This window comes from Gymnoscopelus microlampas (genome assembly GCF_963454915.1).
Source record: "Gymnoscopelus microlampas genome assembly, chromosome: 23".
NCBI lineage: Eukaryota > Metazoa > Chordata > Actinopteri > Myctophiformes > Myctophidae > Gymnoscopelus > Gymnoscopelus microlampas.
Window position 1 is genome coordinate 7,277,444 of NC_139960.1, and position 12,642 is coordinate 7,290,085.

The 12,642-nt window shown below is 40.2% G+C and overlaps 1 protein-coding gene across 1 annotated transcript; it reads right to left on the reverse strand.

The window, feature by feature from the left end:
* Positions 1 to 5,664: 5,664 nt before the first annotated feature.
* LOC311039676 (macrophage mannose receptor 1-like) lies at positions 5,665 to 11,973 on the reverse strand. The gene is made up of 5 exons (XM_084049628.1): positions 11,877 to 11,973; positions 9,322 to 9,451; positions 8,609 to 8,965; positions 7,135 to 7,452; positions 5,665 to 6,207 (listed from the first exon to the last, which is right to left on the reverse strand). The coding sequence occupies exons 2-5, from the start codon at positions 9,356 to 9,358 to the stop codon at positions 5,843 to 5,845; spliced, it is 1,077 nt and encodes a 358-aa protein (XP_083905754.1). The 5' UTR covers positions 9,359 to 9,451; positions 11,877 to 11,973; the 3' UTR covers positions 5,665 to 5,842.
* Between the last annotated feature and the right edge of the window lie 669 nt (positions 11,974 to 12,642).

Consider the following 12,642-nt stretch of genomic DNA (forward strand, 5'->3'; position numbering starts at 1 on the left):
CTGAGAACCACTGCTGTAGATAAGCCAGAGGGCAGAGAAAGAACCATCATAAAGACCCTTCGCTTATTTCCTCTTATCTATAATATCTATAATAATCTCAGTCTGTCTTTAAGTGTTCATCTCTACAGTATGTGTGGCTTTTTCTAACGCCGCTGTAGGCCAATGAAATTAGATGGATTTAACCCATTCAAACCGGGAATGCATCTTTGTAACCACTTTATCCACGTTTCATACTTTGGCTATTCAAAAATAGCAGATCTACAAGCTCATAGCGCGGCACCGAGTGCCGCGCTATGAGCTTGTAGATCTGCTATTTTTGAAAAATCTTGACCATTTTTGCAAATCATTGAATATATATATATATTTTTTAAGGGGACCTTTGTAACTCAGGGGGGGTCCCTGGAACATAATATTTTGAGATGGGGGTCGGCGGCCAAATACATATCATTTTTGGGGGGTCCTTGACATGAAAAAGTTTGAGAACCACTGATTATAGCAACATACGTTTTTCAGAAAACTGTTTATGATTTAGAAGACATTTGTAGAATCCCCAGAAGCAAAGATTTGAGTTACAGATGTTTGCTTTAAAAAAAAATATATATATTCAAAGATTTGCACAAATGTTCACGAAAAAAAAAAAAAAAATAGCTGATCTACAAGCTCTTAGCACGGCACTCGGGGCCACGCTACGAGCTTGTAGATCTGCTATTTTGAATAGCCAAATAAATCTAAAATTTACACCGATTATTTCCCGGTCTAAATGGGTTAAAGTGAGTGAAGTGTTGTACCTTATCTACTGCCCATGACCCTTTTCCAATCTTATCCATCATATTGTATTTTTTTAAGACCACAGGAGGAGTATGGTACACACGGCCTGAGGTGCACAGATTACTGTACATAATAATGATAATAGACTTTATCGAAACTGAGTCGCAAAGGACCATGACCACTTAACCCATTAAGACCTGGAACTGTGTCATTTTTAGACTTGAGCTAAAAAGCATTATTTTACACTTTGGGCTATTCAAAAATAGCAGATATACAAGCTCATAGCGCGGCACAGAGTGCCGCGCTACGAGCTTGTAGATCTGCTATTTTTGAATACAAGTTTTCAAATGTATAAAAATATTTTGAAAATAGCACATCTACAAGCTCACAACGTGTTGCGACACACTGTGAGCTTGTAGATCGGCTATTTTAAAATGGCCGAAAAGTAACTAGTAACTAAAGTGTCCAAATAAATGTTGCAGGGTAAAAGTACAATATTTGGATCCGAGATGTAGTGGAGTAGAAGTAAAAGTACTGAAAACAGGAAATACTCTTGTAAAGTAAAAAAATACCTCAAAATCTTACTTGAGCACATTACTTGGGCAAATGTACTGAGTTACTTTCACCACTGGATATGGAGCTACATTACCGACACAGTGAGCTAACCTAAGCTAGCTGTTATGATAACACATTGTATCAGATGGATCTAACGGCCCGCCCTCAGCGCCCTGACCTTGGAATGGAAGCATTTTATCTGTGCAATTCCAGGCTTTGTAGGTTTATAGTGGTGCTGGTGCACTTTACGAGGGTGCACGTACGCCTCACGTCATTTGTGGCTCTGACGTCGCACACCCAAGTTGTACGCACATGCTCGCACACACAGACATACGGATGTGTGGGTACACATGAGCGGTTATATATATAACACTATATTTGCATGCAGGCGTGCATGGGTTTGTGTACACACAAGACCATTCTGTGTGTGTGTGTGTGTGTGTGTGTGTGTGTGTGTGTGTGTGTGTGTGTGTGTGTGTGTGTGTGTGTGTGTGTGTGTGTGTGTGTGTGTGTGTGTGTGTGTGTGTGTGTGTGTGTGTGTGTGTGTGTGTGTGTGTGTGTGTGTGTGTGTGCGCGCGCGTGCGTGTGTGCGTGTGCGGCCCTGTGGGTCTTCTAATGATGCTAATTCTTTGAAAGGCCTCACTGGTCGTCTCTCTCCTTCTGTGCTTCTCTCGCCTCTTTTATTTCTCTCTGCTCCCCCTGCTGTTTCTCACTTTCCTTTCCTTCCCTCCATACCTCCCTCTGTCCATCCATCCTTCTTCCACTTTTCCAACTGCTTCCCTTACCCTGCCTTCTTTCTTTCTCCTTCTGTGCCCCTTCTCCCCCCCTCTCTCTCTCTACCTGCCTCTCCTGTTTTTTTCTCTCACTCCCCCTGCACCACCTCCTCTTTTCTTCTCTCTCTCTTTCTCTTCTCTTCTCTTCTCTTCTCTTCTCTTCTCTTCTCTTCTCTTCTCTTCTCTTCTCTTCTCTTCTCTTCTCTTCTCTTCTCTTCTCTTCTCTTCTCTCCTCCCCCTCTTCTCCCACACTCTCATATCTCTCCCTATCTCCTCGTCCCTCCCTCCCTTGATGTGGCCTGTTCGCATCCCCCTCTCTCTCCCTCCGTCTCATCGTCCCTTTGTGAGTACGTATGCAGCCCTCATTCAGTGGGTCTGTGTCATATAGAGTTAAAAATAATACAGAGGGCACCGGTAATCCCCGCCGATCCACTTGTATGGAGTTGCTCACCCAGCACATACTGCTGTACCTTTTCACCCCTTCTGCCGGGTTGGGAAATATGACAGACGGGGCCTATTTCGGTCTTATGCAGTGGTGGAAAGTAACTAAGTACATTTACTGTACAAGTACTGTACTTAAGTACAATTTTGAGGTATGTGTACTTTACTTGAGTATTTCCAATACTTTCACTTCTACTCCACTGCATCTCAGAGGCAAATATTGTACTTTTACTCCACTACATTTACTTGAAAACTTTAGTTACTAGTTACTTTTCAGATATAAATTATGATATCATGAAACATACATTAACCACTTTAGCCCTATTTTATACATAGGCTATTTGAAAATAGCAGATCTACAAGCTCACAACGCGTCGCATCGCGACGCGTTGTGAGCTTGTAGATCTGCTATTTTCAAATATTTGTACCTTTACTTTTGGTACTTTAAGTACATTTTGATGCCAATACTTTTGTACTTTTACTCAAGTACATTTTTAATTCTGGACTTTTACTTGTAACTGAGTATTTTCATATTGCAGTATTGGTACTTTTACTTAAGTAAAGAATTTGAGTACTTTTTCCACCACTGGTCCTATGTGGCGTTTTGCATCACCTCGGTGCGCAGCCCCGTGCGCAAGCTTGTGCGTAACCTCGTGAGTCGAGCCTATTGGTCAAAACCGCTTTGTGTATATGTCTGGCCCCAACTGTAATAGGCTGCAGTACCTATGAACGGCCAGCATGTCCAATGTGCTTCACTGCTCCCTCTTGGTTCTGGGGTCTTGGTCTACATAGTTCTGGGCTCTATGTAAAGCCCTCATTCAGTGGGTCTATGGCTCTGGGCTCTACGTAAAGCCCTCATTCAGTGGGTCTATGGCTCTGGGCTCTACGTAAAGCCCTCATTCAGTGGATCTATTTTCCTGGGCTCTACATACAGTAGCCGAGAGCTGGGTATCTGATCTGTGATAAAGTATGTTTTATTTCTGTCTGTCTCTGCCTTAACACGTTGATCTTTGTTTCAACCTCTGCACTAGAAGAAGTGCCCCCCCCCCCCCCCCCCCCCCTCTCTCTCTCTCTGTACTGCCGGCTGGTTGAGGATCAGTCTGCTGACTGTGCTGTCTGCTAAAATGCATCATGTCCCTTTGCCTGTTGCTGTTCTCCCTCTCTCCCTCCTTCTCTTCTCCATGTGGTGGAAAAAGTCCTCAATGTGTTTACTTAAGTAAAAGTATCAATACTGTAATGTAGAAATACTCTGTTACAAGTAAAAGTCCGGAAATTAAAGATTTACTTGAGTAAAAGTACAAAGGTATTGGCATCAAAATGTACTTAAAGTACCAAAAGTACTCATTATGCGGAACGTCCCATTTCACAAGGTATCATTATGTAGCCTATAAAATGTATAAAACAATATTTAGAAAATAGCAAATGTTGTTTTCAAATGGCCCAAATGTATGTAGGGCTGAAGTGGGTAATACATGTTTTGTAATAATAATCCAAATCTAAAAGGTAACTAGTCACTAAAGTTTTCAAATAATTGTATTGGAGTAAAGGTATAATATTTTCCTCTGAGATGTAGTGAAGTAGAAGTAAATTAAAGAACTGAAAATTGGAAATACTCCAGTAAAGTAAAAAAAAAAACCTCACAATTGTAAGTACAGTACTTGAGTAAATGTACTTAGTTACTTTACACCACTGCTCTTTTCTCTCCCTTTCCCTTTATCTCTCTCTCTCTCTTTGTGTGTATAGTCTCTCAGTCTCAGGTCGAAGGCGTGTTTATTAGTGAAATCTGCTGTAGTGTTCGTAATGTAACCATGCATGTGTTGCACTCTTTTCCTTCATGACACACTGGACACACTGCCATTCAGTCACAATGTCAAACTTTATTCTTAACAATAGGATATAATGATGTAATAATAGATGTATGTGTGCCACAACACCCAGAAACACCATGTCCCAAATAACAAAGGCTGTAGCAAAACATACCCTGAAATGAGTTCCCGTATTGAAAGGTATAGTTACATATAGGATTTCCCGGTCTAAATGGGTTTGATTATTGATTATAGATTTGAATAAAATAATAAAAAAAACATCATACATCTAAAATTTACAGGATCATAAAAACACAGGGATCTATATCACAATTAGGTAATTACGGCCACACTACACTTTCTAATTATTTCAATGGGAGGCGCTAAGAATCTGTGGGCGTCAACTTTGAAAGGTACCTAAAGAAACCTTTGAAAACCTCTGATGTCCAATAGGTAGCCGTTTGAAGATCGTGCATGAATGAACAGGTGACCACTGTAACTGTGTCAAAACATACTTTAAAACCAACAAAATGTTTTATTGTTTTATGGTCATGATTCACCAGGAGCCTGGATGGCTTGGTTCCAGGCTTAAAATAATAAATATAAATATTTTAATATAAATATAGTTTTTTACTACTCAGTCTGTGTCTCATAGGAGAGGGCTGTGTACACTTCATAAACTCTCCTACCAGTGACATCATCATTAGGCATCATTATTTTTATTTTTTTGAATATATTTTCGATTGGTTTTATTTAGATTTGTATTAATGCGAGAACAATGGCTTCCATTATAGCATGCTAACTTTACAGGAATAGAAAGCCTGCAGTTTCTATTAGGTTGGATTCCCCATCGATGATGTCACTGGTAGGCGGGTTTCTGAACTGTCCACAGCCCTCCCTTTGAGACACAGACGGGGCTAGACAAAAATGGTGCCATACAATGGTATTATAATGAGCGTTAGTGAGGACCAATTATATGAAGATGGGTTGAAAATGGGTGAAGTCGTCCTTTAACTCCACAAAAATGCATTCAGTTAATCCATTGGTTCTCAAAGTGGGGTCCGGGGACCCCCGGGGGTCCTTGAGGGGGTTCCAGGGGGTCCCCAGCAAAATGTGTGAAAATAGCATCACAATAGTTTTAACCTTTTATACTTTGGCTATTCAAAAATAGCAGATCTACAAGCTCATAGCGCTGCACAGAGTGCCGCGCTATGAGCTTGTAGATCTGCTATTTTTGAAAAATCTTGAAGGTTTGTGCAAATCTTTGAATATATTTATTTGAAAGCGAACATTTTAACACAAATCTTTGCTTCTGGGGGGTCCCTTGCACAACATATTTTCAGATGGGGGTCCCCGGCCAAATATATATATCAATTTGGGGGTCCCTGGCATGAAAAAGTTTGAGGAGCACTGAGTTAATCAACATAATAGCAAAAATCAGTAGGGAAATGTAAACAGCAGTCAGGGCACACAGTTAGTTAGGATGACTAACTTGGAACCTTAGTCTTCACAAAAGAAAGGCAGCTGGAAGAGACAGTCCACGTCGCTCCATGTGCCGTTCTTGTTGATGGCTCCACACTGGTGAGACCAAGGCAGCTCGGGGCCGTTGATGTCGTTGTTGTAGCTCCAGTTGGTGTAGTTCACCACCAGATCACTGGTCCAGAACCAGAACCCAAAGACCCAACTCTGTCTCAGACCGAGCCACACGGGGCCGGTCACGTCGTCGATGGCGTCGACCCACTGCTGGACGGCCGCCTGGTCTTCAGGTCCGTCTATCCACAGCAGGTTGGTGTGGTGAGCCTTGCAGTACTCGAAGGCCTCCTCCCAGGTTCTCCTCTCACGGATCAGTTTGATTCTCACCAAGCCTGCAGTAGAGAGGGTATAGAGAGAGTAGAGACAGCACAACGGTGACACAGACACAAGGATCAGACTGACACTCAGTACTGTGCAGTGGTGTAAAGTAAGTACATATTTACTTGAGTACTGCACTTAAGTTAAATTTTGAGGTATTTGTATTTACCTCAAAATTAAGTTGAGTATTTCCAATTTCCAATACTTTTACTTCTACATCTCGGATCCAAATATTGTACTTTTACTCCACTACAATTATTTGAAAACTTCAGTTGCTAGTTACTTTGTAGATTTTGATTATTACAAAACATACATTAACCCCTTCAGCCGTATTTAAACTTTGGCTATTTGAAAATAGCAGATCTATAAGCTCACAATGCATTGCGAATGCGATGCGACGCATTGCTTGTAGATCTGCTATTTTTAAAATATGTTTATATTTGAAAACTTGTGAAATGGGACCTTCTGCATAATGAGTACTTTCTACTTTTGGTACTTTAAGTACATTTTGATACCAATACTTTTGTACTTTTACTCAAGTACATTTTTAATTCTGGACCTTTACTTATGTAAGAGTATTTCTACATTGCAGTATTGATACCTTTAAAATGTGTGTACTTTTTCCACCACTGGCACGGTGGATAAAGCACCAGCAGTATTTCTCAATCTTTATTATTTCAACGACCCCCCCAGTGTGGTATGCATTAGGCCATTGACCCCCATAGCTCTGAGAGTGTATACAAATGCGAGTCCGTTTTGTTTCCAATCATACACTCTGAGAGTTACAGACCTGTCCCAGTCCATTTGGTTCCTAACTATCAATGATTTAGCTGAGGACCCCCCCTGGAATGCCCTCAAGGACCCCTGGGGGTCCCCGGACCCCACCTTGAGAACCACTGGCCTACAGTAGAGTGTAGTAGCTGATAACACACTTTGCGTACCTTTAGAACACATGACATCTTCACAGCGGTCATTTGTTGGATAGAGTTTAGAGCCATAAAAAACTGCATAACCGGATGGATCAGATTGAGACCAATGAGACCATTGAGACCATTCTCTAAACGTGGAGCACGCTCCGTCCTGCCACTCCCACTCGTCGTGCATCAGTCCGATCCAGAAGCTTCTGTTGTTTCCCTTCTCCATGACTTCCTGGTTCTGTGTGAGGTTGCTGATGCTGACCAGGTCAGTGTGGTGACGCCTGCAGTACTTCCTGGCCTCACACCAGTCCTTCTCCACATCCACCACCATGTAATCACTGGCTGCGGAAGAACACAACAATAGGCTCTATTCACAGCAGCCATATTATGAAGACATTCACAGGTGTTACCAATGATACTAATGATGGCTCTGTTCCATTCATGGTCAAACAGAGTGAGGGTGCTGATATTGTGCATGTTGGCCCACTGGAGACACCAGTGGGTCTACAGTTCCAGGGACCCTCATGGGCTTCCAAATGGCCCCTTACAGGTGTGTAACGTGTCCATTTGGTTCCATTTGTACACTCTCAGAGTTATGGGGGTCGTGGAAACCACTGTGCTAGACTAAATGGAGCAGAGCCTTCATTAGTATCATTGGTAACACATGTGAATGTCTTCATAATATGGCTGCTGTGAATAGAGCCTATTCTTGGTGTATGATATTATAATCAAATTAATACATCAAATGAAAACATGTTCAGGTGTGCTTAGCCTGCTGGAAAGATGCTTTTAAAACAGTTTGGGAGGTCACATTTGTTTTTCGTGGTTAAGTTAAAATATCAAGTTCAAAGGGCCAGACCACTTTAAGGTTTGGATTTTGTAGTTACCTTGCCATGATGTAACTCCAAAGGTGGACAAGAAATCCAAAATAATTGCTCCATTGATTAGAAATTGATCATTCTACTTACATTATACGGTGAAACAGCTCTCTAAGTCAATCTTTTAGCAAGTAAACGAACACAAACAAAGCTGTTTCTGACAATGTAGAGCATCACAAAATCCAGTACTGTTTTTTTTTATTATAAAAATGTTAACTTCCTGCTGATTTTACTATTTGAAGATCCGGATCCATGGATCCGCGGAGTCAATGAGGAGCTTATTTTGAATTATCAATTTCTTCTCTTTCATTTTTTTATTTTTTATTATTACATTTTTATCCCACGATTTTTGTAACCCATTTTTTTCACCCAGTGCCAATTGTCTAAGTAATCCTGGGCGCTACACTTCCTCTGCTACACTCCCTCTGCCAGCCTAGGGAGAGCCTAGAGCCAAGCTCATGCCTCCTTCAATGCATGAGAGCTAGCAAGCCGCTTCTTATCACCTGACAGGGGGGAAGTTCCCTGGTTAGACGCAGCGCGTGGAAGGAACATGTTATTCCAACCAGATCCTTTCCCCTCCATCAGGCTTGTTGTAATACAAAATAATGTTTACGACTTACACTTGTAGCACATGAAAGGTCTTTTTTCTGAACACTTGAAGCCTGTCCATGTGTCGTGGTGAATGGCCTCACAGATCTGATCTCCAGCACCTAGGACACGTGAGGCTGAGGCGTTGAACGTGAAAGGGACACCGTCTGACCAGGTAGTGACATTGTCCCGACCACGATGAAGACCAAGCCACAGAGAGGAACCCTTCGATACACTATATATTACTTTGGATTCTTCAGTATCGTACACTGTCACCAGGCTGGAGTTGCTTTCTTCACAAAGCGTCAGTGCTTCACTCCTAGAGCAACGAGAACCTTTCTGTATGAAATGTCTGAGGTGACTCGATGTTACTGGTGGCTGAAGAAAAGCTGTACAGAAAGACAAGCAGTACAGTGTCAACTACAGTATGATCTACAGCAGTGGTTCTCAAACTTTTTTTCAAGGACTAACTGTTAACTCTCAGAGTTAACAGATCTGTAAGGAGATTTTATACATTTAAAAAACTTGTGAAATGGGGACCTTCTATATAATGAGTACTTTCTACTTGTGGTACTTTAAGTACATTTTGATACCAATACTTTGTACTTTTACTCAAGTAAATGTTTTAATTCCGGACTTTTACTTGTAACAGAGTATTTCTGCATTGCAGTATTGATACTTTTACTTGCGCACAAAATGTGAGTACTTTTTCCACCACTGCTGATGTGTGCACACATTCTCTTACCTGTGCACAACACCAATAGCACAAGAATCGTTTCCATGGCAACGGCAAGTCAGGAAGTGGAAGTGATGGAATGGCCTCCGGAGTTGTCCTAGTAAATGACTGATGTCACAGTATGCTGCTGTGGAGCGATCTATGAACACAGCGAGGAAGAAAGACAGAATGCGTGAACTGTCTCGAACCTTTAACCTCTTTGCATCAGTGTTACTCAAATGATTTTGCACAGGGAAGGACCCCCAGTTTTATATCGCCGTTATCTCTGAGACCCCAATCTACATCTACACTGTAAAATACAGTGGTGTTAAGTAACTAAGTACATTTACTCAAGTACTGTACTTAAGTACCATTTCGAGGAGCATTTTTTTACTGGAGCATTTCTGAATTTCAGTACTTTTACTTCTACTCCACTACATCTCAAAAGCAAATATACTTTTACTCCAATACAATTATTTGAAAACTTAAGTTACTAGTTACTTTGTAGATTTGTATTATTATACAGTCATACATTACCCTCTTTAGCCCTATATACATTTCGGCCATTTGAGAATAGCCGATCTACAAGCTCACAATGTGTCGCGATGCAACGCATTGTGAGCTTGTAGATCAGCTATTTTCAAAAGATTTTTATTCATTTGAAAACTTGTATAATGAGTACTTTCTACTTTTGGTACTTTAATTACATTTTGAATACTTTTGTACATTTTTAATTCGTGACTTTTACTTGAAGCAACGTAACAATATATTTCTACATTGCGGTATTGATACCTTGAAAAAAAAAAGTGTACTTTTTCCACCAAAATACTCTTAACTTAACTCTGAGAGTTGTATTTGTAACACTCTCGGTCTCAGAATTGCAGAACTGTATCTCCCCAAGGACCCCTGGACCTCCCCCTGAACCCCATGTTGAGAACCACTATTATTGAGTCATGGACCCCCCCTTCAGGTCGTTTATTGTGGATGGATACAACATTATTTGAAAATAATTAACGTGGTTTATTATTTTTGTTGTTCCCTTAACACCTTGTCAAAGCATTTCCACTGGGTTGACTTACAGCACATAATCATCTAATCATCTCACACTTATTCATTTGTCTCGTGAGATTATCGTTTACATTTTGTTTTATTTGTCCTATAAGGTAAGGATACCTATTAGTTCAGGAGAATCCCTGCACATCTCTGTAACTCTAGTGTACACAAGTGACCAAACTCTTAGAGTTACATTAACAGTAAGGATTTTACTGTGTGTAAATGAGTCAAACTGGAAGTATTTTTTATTACATAATGCCCAGCAGGCCTTCATTGAAATACTGTAGACTCAAATTAAGAGTGAAGGCTGTTGCACACAGAGTCCGATGTAAATACAATGTTTTGTATTTGACAATCAGTTTTTAAGGCATCAGAAAAAAAAGCGTCCGATTCTGTGTGCAAGGGCGTTAGAAATTTAAACTTGACACCAACCTGACTCCAATATATCGTTGCTGTCAGGGCAGGCAGGCAGGTTTCTGGGTTTTATTTCTTTCTTTTTTCCCGTAAATGAATGTCTTACTTAATAATCCAAGACTGTCACACACAATTTGTGAAAATAGGCAATCTACACGCTCACGATGTAGATGAAAAATAATAATTTAAAAAATAAACCGTTTTGGACTTACAACATTTTCACCCAACAGCAACGATATTCAAGTGGGTTGTTGGCAATACAAGGTTTCTTAAGTCAGATCAGAAGCAAAACGTCCCCATCGGGCAGAAACCTTGTATCTCCATACTTCAACTTTTTATGTTTTTTCTTTCTTTCTTTTTTTCGTAACTTAAAGGGATATTTCACTTTCAAAAACGCTTTTGGTCATTTTATTATCTACTCAGGCCTTTGTGAACCCCCTAGACAGTTTTTAAGTTACTTGAATCATTATTTAGATATTTGATATTCACTTCATTTAACCATGTTAGATTCATCAAAAACACCCGTCCTTGGTTCTGGTGACTCACCCTGCCCTCCTAATGCGTGAGGGGGCCGTGTTTTTTTAATTACTTTTTTCATTATTTCATTATTTTTAATATTTTCTTTGGAAAATGAAAAAAATAAAATACAATAAACATTTTAAATGAAAAAAAGTAATCGGAAAAACACGGCCCTCTCACACAATAGGAGGGCAGGCTGAGTCACCAGAACCAAGGACGGGTGTTTTTGATTAATCTAACATGGTTAAAATGGAGTTTGAAGTTACAGTACAATGGGTTTGTATAGGAAGGGGGCGTGTCTGATAACATGTCAAATATCTAAATAATGAATCAAGCAACTTAAACACTGTCTGGGGGGCTCACAAAGGCCTGAGTAGATAACAAAATGACCAAACGTTTTTTTGAAAGTGAAATGTCCCTTTAATGTCCTACTTCATCATACAAGAGTGTCACACCAAAGTGCTGAAAAATTGCAGATCTATAAGCTCCCAACGCGTGGCTATTTTCACTATATATATATATTAAAACAAATAAAAACAGTTTTTGATCTAACAGTTTTCCACCCGACAGTGACAAAATCCACAATGTGTTGTCCTTACCTGGTCCTCAGAGGTGTGTGTTGTCCTGCAGAGTAACATGCTGGTTCTGTTGCCTGACTATATCACATCATATCTACGCATCACATTATGGAAATACTGTTTGATTATTTGACTAAGATAGGAGCTAATTTACCCCTGTAGGGTTGGTGTCATCGACTGGGACACATACAAAATATCATCCAGTCTGACCTACAATATAACAATGTAGCGTGTACTAAACATAGCGTATGTTTGGTACCCACACCAGGGTCTGGAAAACAGGCTCTGACTGATTCGGGATACTAATCTAAATCTGCAAAGTAACTAGTAACTAAAGCTGTCAAGTAATTGTGGTGGAGTAAAAGTACACTATTTGCCTAGTGGAGTAAGTATTGAACATGGGAAATACTCTAAAGTAAAAATGTCTCAAAAGTGTACTTAAGTACAGTACTTGAGTAAATGAACTTTACACCACTGACTGTAGGTGGTTATGTAGGCATGTGAGTAAATAAAGAAATATCTATCCATTTATTTAATTTCATGTATTGACTTCATGCTCATGCACAAACCACTGCAAACTGCAGTAAGTAAAAATACAAGTAGTAAGTAGGCTATAAATGATCAACTGCATGTATGGTATGGCATGACATTTCATGCCGTACTAAATCCACACACCATGTTACTCATTGAGATTGATTGAAAATCGAAATGGCATGATTGATGGATTTAAAAAGGGGTTGTAGAGTAATATAGGTTGAATTAGAATTAGCGTGTTATAGGAGCAAAG